Here is a 20,980-nt window from a genome sequence, read left to right as displayed (position 1 = left end):
TTTAATAAGATAATTAATATAATAAGGTAATTGTAATTGTTTTTTTTTAATGTAGTAACTAGTCAATGCCAACAAGTTCATACACTAGGGCTAGATTGATAAAACGTAGCATTTTTTTTGGTTAGTTTATTTTGCGTCAAGATTGTATTTATCCGTAGAGGCAATAATTCCAGAGAGCTTACCGTTCTCTCCCAACATGACCATGATCTCCGAGTCTGTGAACTCCCCTTCGATGATCTCCAGTTCGAAGTCTCCCATCTGCTTCTTCATCCTGGGGTATTGGTACCTGCACATCTTCGTGATCTCCTCCTCGTTAGCTGTCTCTGCCACCTTGAAAACCAGCGAGGTTTCTCTAAACCGCAGGTTCTCTGTCGGGACATATCCATCCAGGAAGATATTGATACCTGCAGCATGAAAACATAGTAACTGGTTATGGTTTGCCTGTATCATTACTGCTAATCATTTCCACCATTTCTACTACCACCACCACCATGTAGTAAAGTCCACATTAAAGCCACATTTTAATAGGAAATTATCTTAAACAACAACAACAACAATAATAATAATAATAATAAAAATAAAAATAATGATAATAATAATTTGATTTATAGCTCAGCAGCCATTTGGCAGTAGTTATGTAGCACTTTTTGCATCATTTGAATTGTTAGAATGTTAAAAGGGCACTTGAAGAGTATACAACAATGGTGCTGAGAAGTGTTATGTCACAGAGCACTGAAATGTGTTAAGCAGAGTTACCACATGATGTGCTGCATATTCTCACAACTTCCACGGTTACCCTTAAGCCTAGGAGGGCAATGTGTCTCCCTAATTTAAATAAAGTTGCATTAACTTGCAGCAGCTGTCTGTATAAAAGGCAGCTTGGTGCACAGGACAGACAACATGCTGACATTGGAACAGCAAATAAGACTTGTATGTCTTTATTATCCCATCAAGAGCACTGTTGCTTTGAGAGCACATTGACAAGATTTAAGAATCCTGCAAGGCCCTTGTCTTCCAAGGTCACAGTGGAGCTTACGTTACCATGGTGCAACTCTGTCTATCACATTTCAATAGACTTCTCTCCCCCATTGCAGTTTTTTCCCTGAATGACTTTATAACCACCCATTAAATCACAGCAAATACTGCAAAAACTGGAAAGAAGTCTTACCTTCCCGAACGCTGAAAGGCATGGTGACCACTCCATAGGCGCTTGGCACTCCATACAGACAGCAGATGAAGTCAGACAGGTAGTCCAACACACTCAAGTCATGCTCTACTACTATGATATATCTTGGGAAAAAAAAAAAATAAAAAAGGAAAATAACTTTTAGTACTGTAAATATTGTTTTTCACGACACACCACTTCAATTTCATTTTAATCCCCTTCCAGATAACTAAAACAGATTTGGTGACAGTACACCTGCTGATTAAAGACTAAAATCTAACAAACCTACCTGTCTGGGCTAATCAAGGACCGTATGGTGATGGCAGCTTTCAAACGCTGCTTCACATCCAGGTAACTGGATGGCTCATCGAACATGAAACTGCAAGAAAAAACAATGCAATGTTCATATGGAGTAAAAAAAAAAAAAAAAAAAAAAATTATATATATATATATATATATATATATATATATATATATATATAGATTTATATATATATTTATATATGTGTGTGTGTGTGAGTGTATATATATATCTATTTATTTCAAAGGCCAACAGCAAAGGAAATCCTAGTAATAACTTAAGTTGATGTTACATTTTGCTAAAGCAGGTACAAATCTGATTTGTATAGGTTGTTAACCTGTTGTTAGTGAGAAAAACTAGTGAGGTGGGGTGTGACAAACTCCGGCCTTTTACTTAGGCTTTACAATATTATATATATATATATAATTTTTTTTTTTTAACCCTTCCGCTCATGTGTTTGAGGTCTGACTGAAATTACGTGACTTTCGGCTTGTGTATCAGGACAAATATCCACCGAAAGTATACCGTATTATACCTTTCTAAACAGCTGAGAATCGGGAGATTGTTTAGAAAATAATGTTTTCACTCTATGATGAAATATACCCTACGACTACCTAATTTGAATGTAAAATGTACTTGAGAATTATGTACTTAAGAAATGTCTCCATAAGTGTAATTTAGTGATCTCCTACCTAAAAACTGTAAAACTATCAGTGGTAGCCACAACTCTCAGGAACTAGGATCAGAAAGAATTTTATAAATACCGTGTCTGGTTTTCATTTTACACCAAATTGTTTGACGGGTGTGTAATGTGAAGAAGTTCGCCATCAGATAGACCTGTCAACTCATCAACACTTTCTGTAAAAAAAATATTTTTTCTTTCGGATCAGTTAGCATTCTTGGTTATGTAAAGCAATTTAGTATGTTGTCCGGTAATACTGTGCTTTAAAATCATGGTAGTCGCCACCGCTTATAACGGGCGCGTCTGTGTTAACGTGATTGGCCCCCAGTAAGTGATGGACGGTATAAACTCCCACACAATAACCTGGCATTCAAAATGTCCCCCAATCACCAGTACAGTAAACAAAACAAACAAGCGTGTATGTGGTTAAAAATCTTTAAGACGCTCATTTTACACTAATAAAAAAAGATGTATTAAAACCTATGAATGTAATAAAAAGTGCAAAAAAGTAATGCAAGTGCAGAAATGTACAGTACAGGTAGGCTACATTACTGCAAATTGTTTCCAGCAAAGAACTCTGAGATACGCATCTGGACGGTCTGTTTTTGGAAGTATGGACGGCAAACTTTCAGCTTTTTCAAAAAAAATCCTAATTCGGCTTTATCCAGATGCTGCTCCATAGCACGCCGCAATGTTACAAGCGCAGCACGCACGCTTACAATATCAGTGTCTGTTTCAGGCAGAGCGTCCTGGTCACTAAGGTGACACAGCTGAGAATTCTTCCTCTGACATCCCCTCTGGTGTTGTCAGAATTTCATTATCGGGTCTACTGGGTCTGCACTCTCCTCCTCAACTACAGAAACCCCAGCTTTTTTGAAGCAACGTTGCATTGTTTGCTGACTGACAGAGTTCCAAGCATGCTTTAGCAAGCGCACAGTATCTAACAGAGACATTTTATTTACACTGAATTTTCGTGCTGATGCTAATCGCTTTTCTCTTTCCAGCCATGCTTGCTGTTGCAGTCAGTTCTGTTTTTATAACTGTAAACCCGACACTGCATACAGGGATTAAATAGCCTAGGTACAGTACAGGGGTAATTGCTCAGTAACGAGGTGCTCAATCTGTTGTTGATCAATCTGTTAAGCTTTTAAGTGCTGCCTTTTGTATTTGTGAACGGCAAGGTACCAAGGTGAAAAAAGCTGATTGATGGATTAGTAATAGTGACAATCGGCAAATGCTATTTGTCTGATATAAACGTCTGCCCGAAATAACCCTGTATGGTGTAAGTGGTGGATACTGTATATACAGTAATCAAAACCGAAACCTAAGATACTGAAATGCTGCACCTCATAATAAAAGGTATTTCTATTGACCTGGGGCTTTAGTGTAATGCATTTTGATTGGACAGTCATCCTACGATCCTATGAATATTTCACTACAGTTAAAAAAAGTCACTCGTCTAGCTTTCTATCTATCTAACTTTACTTTTGAAAGTACATAAAACCATCCCTGATTGGTTGGTGGAGCCTTTGGAGATGTCAGTCATTTGGTAAGCAACCAATGGTTGTTTAAAATGGCTTAAAATGGGTGTCTAATGTCACCATTACATCATCGTTCAAATATGAATGATTTCTAGCTGCACCGCAGCAGAAGGGTTAAGCAAAAGGTATACAGAAGCCGAGCCAGATATCCCTAGTGGTCTGTCTAGGAACTCGAAATATAGATGTTTGGGGTTTGTGAGATTGGAATGTGTCTCCTGAGTGTTTCTCTGGCCTTCCAATATTACAAAACAAAAATAACTCACATGTCTGCTCTTTGAATGCACACCACAGCGCAGGCAAACCGCTGCAGCTCTCCTCCAGAGAGGTCCTCCACATTCCTGTCCCTTAGATGAGTCAGGTCTTCGAAAAAAAACCAAAATGAAATGAACATCGCATCAAATCTGGGATCGGAATTATTTCTATTGTTTGTTTTGTGGGTTTCAGTTGGTTGAACATTTGCATGTATTGTGTGTTGGTGGTAACAGAGCGTTTTTGCAATTAATGTTTCCCCAGTGGGAAAGCTCATGAATATATGCGTCATTTCACGCCACTAATGCCCTATACAGACACTCACCGCAAAAACACCGCAAATGCCTTCCTCTAGTGGTTGGCTGAATGTCTGACAAATGAAACCAAAGGTAATAACTAGGCTTGTTACTAGTCAATATTTTTTTATTTTTTTTTGCCAAATCGACGATAATATCAACGTTTATTATAGAAAGAATTTACCGTTTTTTTCAATCTTTACTTTTCAATTCAAGCAGAGAATGGGTGAAATCGACCTTTATATTTTTTATGCCATTGAGAAACGTCTCATTTAGCAAAGCCCCTTTACCATATTCAACATGCAACCAAACCATGGTAACCAACATTCTAATTGAAATAACATTTGGTCACAGCAGAGCTATACCTTAAAGCTCCTACACAAATTAAAACATTGTCTCAAATAACGCAGTAGAAAACACAGCACATAAAAGTGTATTACAGACTTTTCTAGCATAAATTTACATGTAAAAATAATATGCAAAGAACAAAACATTAGATACCGTAGTTGAACAGAACTAGACCTAACTTATCTTCAGCACAGCTGGAGTCACTGGAAGGTAAGGCAGACGGGCCGCTTGGTCCTGCGTGGAGACGTCGGTCAGGGGATTGTGCACAATACTCATTAAGTGTTTTCCTCTTGCACCCCATTTTTATATCAAACTAGTAACTGTCACCGTATACCTAGCAAAAGCCTACCTACACCTTAACCCGCTAATTTCTAAAGTAGGCGCTTTGATGATTTAGTCAATGAAACGAATGAGAGCATTCTGGTGCTGCTTGAGTCAACGAGATCTGTCAGAACTAGGTGAACTGACAGTGAAACTATACTAACAGATCACGGAGACGTTTGACAGCGACCCCTAGCCATTCAGTATGGAACGGAGACAGGACAGACAGTAAGTACAAAAACTACACAAACTAGAGATGATTTCGAAATTGTTATTTTTGGTACAAAAATAAAAAATAGCGAGTGGTTTTTACCAACGTTTATCCTATATAAATTTATTTCAGTCAAACTCTCATTTTTTGGGAAGTCGACGTTTAACGAGCTTTAATGATTAATATCAAAAAGTAGCAAGCCTAGCAATAACATATGCTTAGCAAATTTAATATTAGTGGCAAAAATGCTGCAGATTATTTTCAATGGTGAAACACCCTGTCAAAAGACACAGTCTTTTCCAGTGATTGGTCCTCAATAATATGTAGACAGCAAATGTGGGGAAAAAAGTATTATTTGTTTTTTGCAAATGTCATGTCAACAGGTTTCTTTGCATCTTGATAAACACATATCAACTTAAAACTTGTTAATGGGTATTACCTGGAAAATCATGCAAAACCAGTCAAATGTTTAGTACCCCAATTTTTATTTGTTTTTCTCATTAGTTTTTTAACATATAATTTGTTTAACAGTACTTACCAAGTTGTTCACAAACAATAGTCTCTGTCTTGGTGTCATCTTTTCTGCTCAAGATGGACCCCACAGTCCCCTGATGAATAAATAAATAAGATCTCATATTCTCTCAAAGGTTATCCAACTGAATAAATATGTCTGTGTCCATAACAACGCATTATTAGCTGCTTTTGTTGTCCAAGTGTGTCACATAAGAGTATTTGTGCTGTTGCTGTAGTTAGTGATATTTGTCTTGGTTCAATTGATACAAAGGCACTCAATTTTCATCTGAAGCTTAATAACTATGCCCCTGTTTTTTTCTATGTAGGGGTGCCACAGAGTCAAGTCATTAGATCAACAATATCAATGGGAAAGTGAAGCCCACAGCAATAACCTTTGCAGCATCAAAACTCATGCAATGTAGGTACCAACCTTCACTGTCTTAGGGATCTGGTCCACATACTGAGGTTTGACGATGGCCTTCAGATCATCTTCCAGGATCTTGGTAAAGTAGTTCTGCAACTCAGAACCTCGGAAATAGGTTAGGATCTCCTGCCAATCCGGAGGAGCCTGCAAATAAATAAATTAGTCAACAAATTAAAATGTAAAAAAATAAAGGCTTGTGTCTTTCTTGACTGCGTTTTCAAATGCTAGTAGCACCTTGCTGAGGCACAGAAACATAATGGAAGGGAATCAAAGTGAGTGGCTATAATATTCATGTAGGTTCAATAATTTCAGTAATCTCAGGGCATTTTAGGAGGTATATATATATATATATATATATATATATATATATATATATATATATATATATATATATATATATCCAGAAATCCAGGGCTGGCAAAGGAACGTGAAACAAGCAATGCGATTGGTCGAGCAAGGTTCCAGCTGTCCATATATTGGATGGATACAGACAGTTAGAGCCTTATCACTTAATCTAAATCACTGCGCTGCCTCACAGAATTTAAACTAAGTATCGGTAGCTGTTTTGCTTACACTCACTTGCAGAGGTACAGCTGTATATTATTATTATTATTATTATTATTATTTATTTCTTAGCAGACGCCCTTATCCAGGGCGACTTACAATCGCAAGCAAATACAAATACATTCAAGTGTTACAATACAAGTAATACAATAAGAGCAAGAAATACAATAATTTTTGTTCAAGTGTGACAAACCACAATTCAATAATACAGCAGATAATAGTGATAGTTACATCAGGATATGATTAAATAGTGATAGTTACATCAGGATATGATTAAATACAAAGTACTACAGGTTAAACACTTGGCAGATTACAGTATTCTGAAGTACAGGATTAAATGCAGTAAAATAGGGGGCAGATAAGAGCAAAATAAAGCACATTTGAATGAAGGGTGATAGTGTCCCAGGATACAAACAGAGGAGTTCTAAGGTGTTGTTTGAAGTTACCTGCAAAAAATCCCAAAGTAATAAGTAGACATGCCAATTTGGATGAAGAACAATTAAATGAACTGGAAGACAACAAAACAGAAAAAAATACAAAAAAAAATACAAAAAAAAAAAAAAAAAATCGCTGTCTTTATCTGCTCTCACCCCGACTTTGTCACTTCAAATAATGTATTTTTAGCAGGTTATAAACACTACAGAAAAACAAAAAAAGGGTCTTGTGCACATTATCCACCCCTCTCTGACACAGATCTTGAACAAATTACTGAAATCCGAGACGTTGTTGAATTTATTTTTATTCCACACGACTGACGGGAAGAAAGAAAATACCGCAGTGCTGTCTCAACTCTGCCCCCTGGTGTATTTTTTCAACAGCAATGTGCACACTATACAAAAAAATGATTTACTTTCTTTTACATGTTTTAATTGAATTAATTTACTCATCTTAACTTAGTGTGTAGTTCAAAGTTATACATGAGTCTTTGGCTTAAGAATATTTAATAAAAAACACTAATAATTTTTTGCCTTAAACATAACTTATGCTTTTTTCCCCCTTCAAATCCACCGTTTTACCTGGATTATAAATGCAATGCGGCCCTTTAGAGTGCCTGTATATGTTAAATATACTTCTCCTTTTTCTCCCAATGTATTTTTTTGCAGACCCCAGGCACTTTTATCCACACATACATATATTACACGACATCTGAGATTAATGACAATTAACTTGTTTTGTCAACATGGAATTATACTAGGGAATGCACTTATTGTGATGTCTATATCAGTTACATTAAATGATTTATTTCTGTTTTAAAAGGTCTGGGATATACGTGGGATTTGAACCTATAACCTTCAGTTTGCATGCGTCTGTGTTAGACTGTCAGTGCTACATGATTAGTTGAGAAAGGAAGCTGTATTTTGAAAGGCGAAGTCAGCCAGCTGAGAATTCTTGGGACTTTGTTATATTTTGGAAATTTGTTTGAGTCATCATTCACATTTTCATCATCATTATTCTGAGATCTGAAAATGTTTGGTTTCCCGTCAGTGTAACACTCATTGTGGTCCCTACTGGCGCAAGGAAGTACGGTTTCCTCTCTAGATACTGGCTGATGAGAGTACCGCTATTTGTGGTCCCCACTGGACAGAAAGGAACATTAATTTCTGAGAATTAGCTAAGCTGAAGGATAGCCTATATATTTGGTAAAAGTAAAACATAAATAAATACATTAATATAAATACTGAAATAAATGAATACATACAGTTAATTATTTATCTTGATATTTATTTATTTATTTTTCACTATCATATAAACACTACCATTTAATAGCGTATGAAACGAAAATAAATATTCAACAGTTCTTGTTCAATTGTATATTAGTTAAGATTTTTGTACATAAAAGTCATCATGCTTTCATATATTTTTACTTTCAAATTAAAAAATATATTGTAATGACCCGGACAATTGCTGCAGACTTGTTTGTTCAGTTTGTCTTGTCTGTCTTTTATACAGTGCTGTGAAAAAGTATTTGCCCCGTCTGATTTTCTGCATTTTTGCACATTTTTTACATTGTATTTGGTCAGATTTTTTTGTGGGTTGTAGTAGTATATAGAGTATATATAGTCTGACAGAAAAATGACACCAAAGTTTGGTGCTTCTTTCATTTGTTTGGTGTGCAAGTTAATCAAACATGCAATCTTCAGGTGTGAAAAAGTTATTGCCCCCCCCCCCCCCCCCCTAGTTAACTCAACCCAATTAAAGGGATAATTAGGGTCAGCTGTTTGAGTACTTTGGTTAACAACCAGGCCTGATTTGGGCCAGCCCTGCCCAATATAAATCTGACTAACTTTGGCCCTTTCCATCAGAGTGAAGTTGTCAGGACACAGGTTCTAGAGGGCACATCATGCCACAAACAAAAGAAATTCCTCCGGAAAAAAGTTGTTGATGCCTATCAGTCTGGAAAGGGTTATAAAGCCATTTCTAAGGCTCTGGGGCTCCACCGAACCACAGTAGTGAATATTCCCAGGAGTGGCCGTCCTGCCAAAATCTCTCCAAGAGCAAAGCGTAAAATCGTCCAATCATCGATCTGCAGGCCTCTCTCGCCTTGGCTAAGGTCAGTGTTCATGACTCCACCATCAGAAAGACACTGGGCAAAAATGGGATTCATGGCAGAGTAGCAAGGCGGAAACCATTGCTCACTAAGAACAACATGAATGCTCGAGTTTGCCAAAAAGCACCTGGATGATCCTCAAGAGTTCTGGTACAATGTTCTATGGACAGATGAGTCAAAAGTGGAACTTTTTGGCCGACATGGGCCCCGTTATATCTGGTGAAAACCAAACACTGCATTCCACAGTAGAACCTCATACCAACGGTCAAGCATGGTGGTGGTAGTGTCATGGTTTGGGGATGCTTTGCTGCATCAGGACTTGGATGCCTTGCCATCACTGAAGGAACCATTAATTCTGCTCTGTATCAGAGAATTCTACAGGAGAATGTCAGGCCATACGTCCGTGAGCTGAAGCTGAAGCGCAGCTGGGTCATGCAGCAAGACAATGATCCGAAACACACAAGCAAGTCTACATCAGAATGGTTGAAGAACAAGAAATGTAAAGTTTTGGAATGGCCTAGTCAAAGTCCAGACCTAAACCCCATTGAGATGTTGTGGCAGGACCTGAAACGAGCAGTTCATGCTCGAAAACCCACAAATGTCACTGAGCTGAAGCAGTTCTGCATGGAGGACTGGGCCAAAATTCCTCCACGGCGCTGAGAGAGACTAATCAATAACTACAGGAAGCGTTTGGTTGCAGTTATTGCTGCTAAAGGTGGAGTAACCAGTTATTGAGTCTAAGGGGGCGATTACTTTTTCACACGGGGGCATTGGGTGTTGCATAACTTTCTTTAATAAATAAATGAAATATGTGTCACATTTTTGTGTTATTTGTTCACTCAGGGTCCCTTTTATCTAATATTAGGTTTTATCGGATTCTTAATCAACCCATTTTGGCAATTTTAACTCAAATCAAATAACAAACACTGAGCACCTGGCATTTTTATTAAATCACATGACTTGAGCTCAGTATTTTGTTATCCCAAGGAATGAGTCAGTGTAGTCGAATACATGAAAATAAAAAAACTATTCGAATAGCATATTACATATTTGAGTACAATTATATATTAGCTACTAGTAGAAGCAAACACGTCTTTTTGGAAATGCTGATGCTTGACAAGTGTTAAAAGTCAGTCTTAAACCCCAAGTCAGATGTTTTTTTAGCCTGGCGTTTGAAATGCGTGTTCCTTTGAATGAGATTTGCATAATAAATGTACAGACCCTAATTAATTATGTTTGTAACAGCAAGATTCTACAGGAAACACATTCTGTTTGAAATTGTTGTCAATTATTTTGCCTTGTTTTTAGCTAATGTTAACAGATCCCTGCTTGAATTCCCCTGTAATGACTACACACAGCAGCTTCTGCAGCTGCTGCTAGGCAGTCGTGAAACAACTTCCTGGAGCATGGCACCGGCAAACTTTGAATGTGTGAACTGAAATAAAATAATGTATATAGCAAGTGCTAAAAGAAAGAAGCCAAACTCGGGTAACATTGAAATTAGAAAGGCAATTTAACTATGATGAATATAAAGACCTACTAAGCAGAACAAAACAGTGACCAATAAGAAATAGCAAGATACTTGGAAAGGAGTTTTTTTCAACTCTGGACTGCAGTTCAATGTAAAACATTTACAGTTGACCTTCTGTGAATGGACAGTGACATCAACATTTGCACTGAATATTAAAAGTACAACCACGTATGTTCCTTGTTTTTAATTATTTACACACATATATATATATGAGAGAGAGAGAGAGAGAGAGAGAGAGATACAGTACCAGTCAAAAGTTTGAGTACACCTGCTTGAAACCAGGTTTTTCATGATTATCTATGATACGTGTACTTATAAATACTTGTACTTATATAAGCTGATAATCATAAGTGAATTGCATTCAAAAATGTTATTTTTAAATGAAAATGTAAATCTTGTCAATTTCAATGAAATGGTCACCGAAAGAAAGGGGATTTCAGTCTGAAGCCCAAGTCAGTTAAAAGTCTGAAATGTGTATAACACAGTGTTAGAACACTGGCCTAAGCATAAAAGTGTCTTTGTTAGATGTTCTCCGAGTTAACTAGCATGTTACCTAATTAACCTTTTGTCACTAATTATTGTTAACAGGTGAGGGTCCATGATTACTATAAATATAGGTAGCATAGACACAAGTTTGTCATTCCTGAATGTAAGGGAGCAGAAAATGGCAAAATACGCTCAGTTAAGCAAAGAAAAAAGACAGCCTGTAATTACTTTAAGAAATGAAGTTCAATCTTTAAGACAAATCGCAAGAACTTTGCAAGTGTCTGTAACTGCTGTGGCCAAGAACATCCAACGATTTGAAGAAACTGGCACTCATGAGGACCGTACATGGTCAGGCAGACCAAGGGTGACCTCAGAATCAGAGAACAAGTTCATTCGAGTCACAAGTCTGCGAAACCGACGATTAACTGCCCCTGAAATACAAGCTCAGCTAAATGCTACTAAAAGTACAGATGTTTCAACACCAACTGTTCAGAGGAGATTGCGTGAAGCTGGCCTAACTGGAAGAATTGCTGCAACGAAACCATTGTTAAGAGTGCAGAATAAGAGAAAGAGACTTGCCTGGGCCAAAAAACACAGAAACTGGACGTTTGAGGAGTAGAAGTCGGTCTTATGGACCAATGAGTCAAAATTTGAAATATTTGGGTCCAACCGCCGAGTATTTGTAAGACGCAGAGAGGGTGAGCGCATGAGTTCTGCATGTGTGGTTCCCACTGTCAAGCATGGAGGAGGCAGTGTCGTGGTCTGGGGTTGCTTTGCTGGTGACAGAGTTGGTGACCTTTACCAAGTCCATGGCAAGCTCAACCAGCATGGCTATTATAGCATACTTCAGAGGCATGCCATACATTATATATATATATATATATATATATATATATATATATATATATATATATATATATACACACACACACATACACACTGAGTGTACAAAACATTAGGAACACCTGCTCTTTCCACGAAATAGACTGACAAGGTGAATCAAGGTATGCTATGATCCCTTATTGATGTAATCTGTTAAATCCTCTTCAATCAGTGTAGATGAAGGGGAGACAGGTTAAAGAAGGATTTTTAAGCCTTGACACAATTGAGACAGGGATTGTGTACTGTATGTGTGCCATTCAGAGGGTAAATGGACAAGACAAAAGATTTAACCCTTTGCGGTCCATTTATTAATTGCGCGTCAGGCACGCCAGGTCTAATTAATTTTCACACGCGCAGTTAATTTTAGACGCACTGTTTAAAAGTATTTTTTTTCACAGTCAAACGGGTTTAAATGGCCCTGCATATCAACAAAGCACTCACTAGGCATCTCCAGCCCCGCCCCACCCTTTCGTTTGCTATAGCGTTCACCTATGTAAGAAATAAATAATAATAATAATAATAGTCGTACATACCGATCGATCATCTCCGGATCACTCATTTTATCACTAAACTCCTCAATAATGCGATCCAAGTCATTATTTTATTACTATAACATCTCAAAAAAGCTCTGCAAATGTCCGTGTTTTCTGTGCGCTGATTCAGTCAGCCAACTTGTTTACTTACGTCCGCCCCCGTTATCTGATACCTGATACCATGTATGACTAATCATGAGATACGCCTTTTTTTTTTTTTTTTTTTTTTTTCGACTTGTCTCGGCTCCTGTCGCTCCCACTTGGCAATTGAATGGTTTTCTCGGCTTTTTCCGGAGAAAAAACGACTAGACACCCATTTATTGCGTTGCTATAATGATGTCGGACCCAGTCCGACAAAGGACCTGTGAGGAATAATTGCAATGTCGGACCCAGTCCGACAATGCACCGCAAAGGGTTAAGTGCCTTTGAACAGGGTATGGTAGAAGGCGCCAGGCGCGCCGGTTTGAGTGTGTCAAGAACTGCAACGCTGCTGGGTCAACAGTTTCCCGTGTGTATCAAGGATGGTCCGCCACCCAAAGGACAACCAGCCAACGGCAGGCCATTGGTCAAAAACGGCTCATTGATGAAAGAGGCCAAAGGAGGCTGACACGAATTGTGCAGAGCAACAGACAGGCTACAGTTAGTAAACTGACAGTCCAGTACAACATTGGTGCCGAAAGACCCAGAAAAGAATGCACAACTCATCGTACCTTGACACGAACGGGGTATGGCCGCCGACGACCTAACAGAGTTCCACTTCTTTCAGCAAAACACAAGAAACTGTGGTTGCAGTGGGCTAAGGAACGAAAACACTGGAGGATTAGAAAAACATTGCCTGGTCTGATGAATCCCGGTTCCTTCGGTTTCACACTGATGGGAGGACTAGGGTATGGAGAAAACCACATGAGTACATGCATCCATCATGCCGCGTGTCAACATTGCAGGCTGGTGGTGGAGCAACGTTTGAATGCCACAGAATATCTGAACATCATTGCCAATCAGGTGCATCCCTTCATGGCAGCAGTGTATCTTTCTGCTAATGGATTTTTTCAGAAGGATAATGCCCCATGCCACAAGGCTAGGATTGTCCAGGAATGGTTCCACAAACATGACAGTGAATTCAGCTTACTGCAGTGGCCTGCCCAGTCACCAGATCTCAATCCAACTGAGCATCTGTGGGATGAGATGGAACAAGCTATTCGGAGTAGAGATCCACTACCAGCCAACTTGACACAACTGTGGGAAGCATTGGAGTCAACATGGGCCAGCATCCCTGTGGATGTGTATAGAGTGTGTGTATATATATATATATATATATATATATACACACACACAGTATATATATATATAATCTCTCTCAAGTGAAAGATGATAACTTACTAGAACTAATACAAAAAAAACAACAGAGAAAATGTAAATGCATCAAGTTAATTATGACAGCATTTTCCAGATGAAAATTCTACATGGTTCTTGGACCCATATAATACAAACATTTGTGCAATCAAAACTCACGTCAAACTTTCCCAGGTTTGGCTTCTGCTTTCCTGCTAAGATTTTTAGAGCGGTTGATTTCCCGATACCGTTGGTGCCAACCAATCCCAAAACCTCACCCGGCCGAGGAATAGGCAACCTGAGACACAATACAAGATAGGTCAACAGAATGTATGCATCTTTTACTGATTTGATACAATGCTTCCCCTTTATGACACTATACAGTCGGTGCCGCCTAATCGGGATATTGATAATCAGGATTTCTGTTTAAATGGGATACAACTCTGGGAGATGGTTCTTCCCAATGCTATTTATGTAGTTTAATTGGGAAGTCATTTTGTTTAATTGGGATACAGTATTTTCAAATGATTAACACTAGAACTGCCACGGTAGTCATTTTGACGGTTTTCACTTTTAATATTTATATTACTCTGTGTGTGTGAAAGATCCACGGTTGTCTGTTCTTGACTTTTCCTAAATACATGTATTAAATACCCTGCCGGCTTTTGAAAGTCAGAATCGCAAAAATAACAAAGTTATAAGCACTTCTACCTAGAACCGCCAAAAGTCATTTTGACGGCTTGTTACAATACATGCTCTTATTGTTAATATAACCTACAATACATTATTTTTTATACGTACATAAACCAGTTTATCTCTACCTCCGCTGAGTTTACAGCAGTATGTGAATAGAATATTGCTCTTGTAGTCTAGATATGTGTTATCCAAATATATATTGTAATTCTATCAATTCCTTGGAGAACTGCCGTCTGGCTGTCTACGTGAGCATATATAGTCTGCTGTCTTATAATATTACTATTACAAGAATTTTTCGAGAAATCATGAGATTTTTGCATTTTGATTTGAAAGCAACTAGATATATTTGCACTGGCAGCAACAATTCGGAACGACTTAATTGAAAACAGCACTGCCTGCTTCAAGCTAAACATAAAACATTACATGGACAAGCAGCTGTTTCCGACAAAAGCACGGTGTTGCTGGACACAATACATGTCAAACAAACCTGTCAAATTTGGGATCAAGTTTTGCCTGGCAGCGGACCCTACCCCTACCTGTGCAAAGATTAAACTCGCCTAGCTGGTCAGAGACTGGTTGACAATGTGGTACTTAGGCTGATGTAACTGTGCTTAGGAAAAGGGATGAATGTTACCAATGACTTAGTACTCAGTGAAAGCAATCACTAGTGTCCAGTTGCTGTAATTTACAATGTACTGGACCTGGCAGCTATCAATTCCTTCGTTTTGTACAATGAATGCACCGGGGAAAATATCAGTTGGAGAGATCTCTTATGATGCCAGCCACAGAGTTTTGGCAGAAACATTTCGATCAGAAAACTGTAAAGCGGCAGGGAAACACAGCTCAACCTGGATACAGAGTGCATCAAGTGACACACGCAACAGAAAACAATGCCAGGTAACTAAATGCAATACAAATAAAACTTCTGATATCTGTGCCCAGTGTGAAAGAGCAGTATGTGGTAAATGCACACAACAAGTTGATAAGCGTTACATCTGTGTGGATTGTGCTAATATGGGGGCTACTTTGAAGTCTGTTTCCCTGAATGCGCATTCCTGTTACACAATGGGAACTGAGCTATTTTCTTTATGTTATTTTATATAAATAATTATTTCAATTTTACTATGTAGGCCTACATATAACCAGTTTACAGCTGGTTACACAATATTTTCTTTTGAAATGTTTATTATAGTTTTTCATTTTTTGAATTTGTGCTATGCAGTAGGCTAATGTGAAAAAAGCCTTATGTTATTTTTGTAATAATTACTTCGTTTTTACAATTTTGTATGTACATATATCAGTTTACACCTGTTTACACCATATCTTCTTTTGAAATGTTTATTTTATTATAGCTTTTCATTTTTTACGTCAGGCATTATATGCGCCAATTTAGAAAATAACATCTTTTATGTTTATTTTTTCATTTAAATACGATGTTTCTGCTATGCAAACATTAGATATGATGTTCATAAATAAAACTTTTAAGTTGTATCTGATAGTTTGTGTTTCATTTTCATATCGAAGCTGTTTAAAATGTACCCGTCAAAGCAAGACAGGTTAGCGTAGCACAGTGCAGCGAGTATGTGAGTTCATGTAGAAATAAAAAATGATTAATTTTGTTTAGGAATAAAAAAACAAAAACGAATGGACTCGTATTTTAAATTATGTATTTAAAATGTAATCAATGTGATGTGATTTCATCCTTTTTCTTTTCATTTAGAAACAAAAAAGTGCAACTAAGGTTGTCTCAAATGCCTCTCGTTTATTTGGGACAGCCGCTTATTCAGGATATTTTTACTTCTCTTACTTCTCCCGAGGCGTCCCGATAAAGCGGCGCCAAATGTATTATGGAGCCATAGTGATCAGACCGTACTAAAAAAGTTCCATCTTATAAACAATAACCACCTTATAGAGGAGGCTGTGTGGTCCAGTGGTTAAAGAAATGGGCTTGTAACCAGGAGGTCCCCGGTTCAAATCCCACCTCAGCCACTGACTCATTGTGTGACCCTGAGCAAGTCACTTAACCTCCTTGTGCTCCGTCTTTCGGGTGAGACGTAATTGTAAGTGACTCTGCAGCTGATGCATAGTTCACACACCCTAGTCTCTGTAAGTCGCCTTGGATAAAGGCGTCTGCTAAATAAACTAATAATAATAATTGGTTCTATGGTATAAAGGGCAGTGTTATAAAGTGGGAGCAGTGTCAGTTTCAACTTTTTACTTAGGCAGTGGAGTTCCTTCAGAGAGGCTTCTTTTACTGTGAATCGAAAGCTTTAAGGTTATATGTGGGAGTACAGTGTGTGCATACCTGTGAAGTTTGAAGGAGTTGGCGCAGTATCTGTGGGTTGTCTCTTTCGCAAGGTTGCTTGGCAGGTTAACAATGGACAGAGCTCCAAAAGGGCATTTCTGAAAAGCACCGTAAGAAGCATTTGCAGAAGGCATCTTCAAACCAATAGCACACACCTTTTTAGTGAGACATCCTGTAAATTTTTTTTTAATCAGTTTGTTTTTTTGCAAATGTTGCAATTAAAAAATGTTTCTGATATTGTGATGATGATTCTATGCACCAGATCAGAACTGTCTGAGAAGTAACTGGCACACTATTTGTTATTACATTAAGGGCTGGTTTCACAGACCCAGATTAGGATTAATTTTGGACTACTTTACCTGAATTAACATTAGTTAGTCCAAGACTAGTGCTAATCAGGATCCCTGAAACCAGACAAAAAATTATATTTCATTAAGATATGCCAACTGTAAAAACATTAAAAAAAAAAAGTATGACATTTTTGTGCAAACTTAATATTCTGGCTACCTTAATGCAAATACCACAACCGATGCAAAGGGATTCTGAAATCCACACAATTTTGCTCTGGGGTGTGACTTCAATACACAGTTTACCTGCAAAAACAAAAAAGCAACATTCATATTCCCTGCAAAGACCCAAGCAAAAGTTCATAAAAAAGACCACATATCAGGCATCTGTAATATGAACAAGTATGTCAATGTGACCTATATTCAACTTTTTGCTGAACCTGGTACTGTATTGATTTTTCATCAAATGAATAACCCATTAATTTCTGCTTTCATTAGTTAACAAAACAGGTCAAAATTCCATATGAAGTTAATAAACCAGTATGCACTTGTCGAGTCACCCTCTGGGCTTCAGTTTAAACTAGGCGTGGTCAAAAGTTTTAGCTGCAATTGCACCCTTCATACATAACCTTTGACAGTGTTCATTCTTTGCTTATTTTGAAAACATTGCCAAGGCTATAAAGTGTAAAAAATCATCCCATCATCCCAAGTGAACAGCCCTGTATGATTTTTGTATTTATTTATTTCACATGAGTAGGGGTCTACCTAAATTGCGGTAAATTTATGTATTTTTCGCGGGTAGGTTGTGGAATAAAATTAGGATTTCGCGGACCAGTTTAAACATTAAATAAACCTAAGTAGACAATATTTCAGGAGCACTATAAAAGCCTAAAAATAGTGGTAGTGCTGTCACTTGTTAAAGGCAAGCATGCAACATCCTCCTGCAGTTGCTGCCGACATTCTCTGTCTGGTGTGGACTTGTCCATACACTAAGACTGCACGTCTGCAGCCACTGAATTGGTTGGAAGCGTAAGGCAAAGCTTTGCCAAGTTCTACAGATGTGGAAATTGATTAGAAACAGTCCCAAAACTCGGTTACCCAAGGGCATCTGGCATACTTTAATAAAGGCAATATATGCAGCACATCCGTTGTCATGTTATTTGTCCCATCCAATAATTTATTTTATTAGTACCGAGTCAAAACAAAGAAAATGTGCCGGTTCGGGTCTAAAATTCTAACTGTATTTAAAAAGTATGCAGCAGGTTGTTTGAAGCGAGGTGGCTGTGCTAGATCGTACCTGTAGTACCGATTTAACTTGGCTACAACCGACAAGAATACTTTTTGTCTGCGCTGACTTTCCAGTTTGTTTTCTGAAAGCTGTTTATTTTATGTTCTGTTCAGCATCCTCTGTAGTAGCCTTTCATTTAATGTGTGATTCTGAAGCTAAATAGCGATCGATCGTATTTTCTCCAAAGACACATTACAAGATGTGCAAAACAATGACCTCCATCTGCATGTACAGTTTATTTGGGAAACATCTTGACACAATCATCAGCTGAAATATAATTTGCTTTTTTTGCTTTGCCGTCCATTTCTGGTATTTTCCCTCCAATGCTGAAAACTAGATTTTAGCAACCTAAATCAAAACAAGAGGTATGACACAGGCCCGGTTTTTGGGATGGAACCGCATAACAGTCTCGCGTTTTGATTGGTCCATGTCTGTCACATGAATATGTCGTCACACGAGTGGAACAGCTTGCAGGCATTTTTAACATTGTGATCAGAGAGAGAGAGAGATTTGCTTTCCACAACCTTTCCATTAAAATATAATGTGGTATTACGCTGTACTGATATAACAAACTATGGGTGATTACTTTATATGAATTATCATGTTATGCACGAATGTAAGAATTGGCTTTCTGTGGTGGTGTACTTTTTTCTTTCAAGTAGCATGTATCTATAATCGTTTTTGCGATCTATTTTAATATAAAATGTATACACTATTGCAGTTTTGTTAGAGGATACATTAGTTTATCTCGAATGTAATCACAGCTTTACATATAGACTGCCCCTGTTTTCATTTACGTCCCAAATTCTGGGCAGCTTTGCTTTTCAGATAATGTCCCAAATTCTGGGCCGATTTGGTTTGCAGATAACATCCCAAATTCTGGGCCGCTTGGTTTTTAGATAACGTCCCAAATTCTGGGCCGCTCTGATAACATCCCAATTTCTGGGCTGCTTTGGTTTTTAGATAACGTCCCGAATTCTGCATTTTCGAATTTAGGCCAGTTTTTGAGATATTCTGCTTAGCTGACAGCCGAGTTTTTAAGTCATGCATGCACAGTTTACCATAAACTGGACCGTTAATTCATTTAAGAGTAACCCTTAGTACATGAATCAAAGTTAATATATTTTTTACTCTCCCCAGAAAACATTTAGGAACATGGTATACCAAAAAAAAAAAAAAGGACATCTCATTTGCTTATGTAATGTCCATCAAAATATAGTGAGGCGTAGGGGTTTATCAGAACAACTTCAAATAAATCCTATTGTATTAGTCAACATTTCCCTTATCTATTCCTGATAGTTTATACTGTAGGTCAGGGGTTTTCAACCTTTTTTTGAAACTGTACCCCTTCTATCTGGAGGTTTCAGCTCGAGTACCCCTTTATAATTTTTGCTCAACTGAACAGTACCTCAGTTACAATAAAATGGAGAATAATCTGATGGACCCCCCCCCCCCGTTTATTTAATAAATTTGGGTGACAAACTGCTGGTTTAGGACAGAACAACAAACAGTAGGATTAATTAATTTCTGCATATAAAGCAAAATGCTGTTTGTCAATCTCTCTTTTTTCTTATAAATCAGTCTTTGCAGGAATCATTCCAAAAACACTTGAATCAGTTAGGGACTACCAGTCTGACACTACAGACCTTTAAATTGCAGTACCAATTTGCAAGTTGCTAAGTGGTTGCGTTCCTCAAATTTGCACTGCAAAGTTATATTTTAAAGAATCGGGTATATAGTGCTTTTTTTCGCCTCTGCTCGCTTTTGGTGCAAAACTATGCTCCGATACACTCAAGCTGATACTGTGATCACAAAACACTTGGAATGGACTTAAATTGGTGCTTATGTTGCATAAATACACTACAAAATGTGCACATTTCAGGTCTTATATATAATGGACATTTTTTGTATGTATTTTGCTATAGGAAATCGCGGTCGGGGGGGGGGGGTGGGGGGTCCTCCTGTCGTACCTCATGAGTCCACAAATCCTGGGCCAACAAACTCACTAGTACTCTCTTTAGATGCACAACAGTCTTAGCTAAAGAAAATGGGTTCCTTCGAGTTCGTACGACCCACGACCGCCACTGGCCGAGCCTTACCCAGGTGTTTTTATAATGGGATTTGCCATAGGGAAGGGGGTGGTCTCTTATCGTACCCGTATCTCCACGAGCCCTGGCCCAACGAACTCAGAAGGGCACTCTTTGTGTGCACAAGATTCTTAGCTAAAGAAAGACATCGGCCACGGGTTCATATGCCACCCCACCGCCAGATGGTGGGCATTGCCCCAAAGGGGTTTTATAATGGGATTTCCCATAGACATTTTTCAGGGTGCTATATCTCGGGTTCCGGGGGTCCCCGAGACTTGAAAATCGGTACGGAGGTCCACCTCAGGGCCCCTGCCGATCCCTCCAAGCGACGTGTCCCCAGCTAGAAAGGACACCAGTTTAGACTTTTTTTGCCAACCTGGAGCTCAAAAG

At 38.2% G+C, this 20,980-nt stretch overlaps 1 protein-coding gene across 3 annotated transcripts in view; it reads right to left on the bottom strand.

Moving 5' to 3' along the window:
• LOC117408657 (ATP-binding cassette sub-family E member 1) overlaps positions 1 to 20,980 on the bottom strand; it is a 30,164-nt gene that overhangs the window by 3,865 nt on the left and 5,319 nt on the right. For 2 of the 3 annotated variants that reach the window (XM_034013845.3, XM_058999300.1), the window contains 9 exons: positions 17,436 to 17,521; positions 16,929 to 17,026; positions 14,108 to 14,225; positions 6,058 to 6,195; positions 5,653 to 5,722; positions 3,953 to 4,049; positions 1,455 to 1,544; positions 1,169 to 1,290; positions 183 to 404 (listed from right to left, as the gene is read on the bottom strand). In XM_034013845.3, the coding sequence (XP_033869736.1) occupies positions 183 to 404; positions 1,169 to 1,290; positions 1,455 to 1,544; positions 3,953 to 4,049; positions 5,653 to 5,722; positions 6,058 to 6,195; positions 14,108 to 14,225; positions 16,929 to 17,026; positions 17,436 to 17,521 (1,041 nt within the window). The remainder of the gene's footprint in view (positions 1 to 182; positions 405 to 1,168; positions 1,291 to 1,454; positions 1,545 to 3,952; positions 4,050 to 5,652; positions 5,723 to 6,057; positions 6,196 to 14,107; positions 14,226 to 16,928; positions 17,027 to 17,435; positions 17,522 to 20,980) is intronic. The other variant, XM_034013847.3, reaches the window with a different exon arrangement.

This window comes from Acipenser ruthenus, chromosome 2 (assembly GCF_902713425.1).
Source record: "Acipenser ruthenus chromosome 2, fAciRut3.2 maternal haplotype, whole genome shotgun sequence".
NCBI lineage: Eukaryota > Metazoa > Chordata > Actinopteri > Acipenseriformes > Acipenseridae > Acipenser > Acipenser ruthenus.
This window is presented reverse-complemented; position numbering and strand designations above follow the sequence as displayed.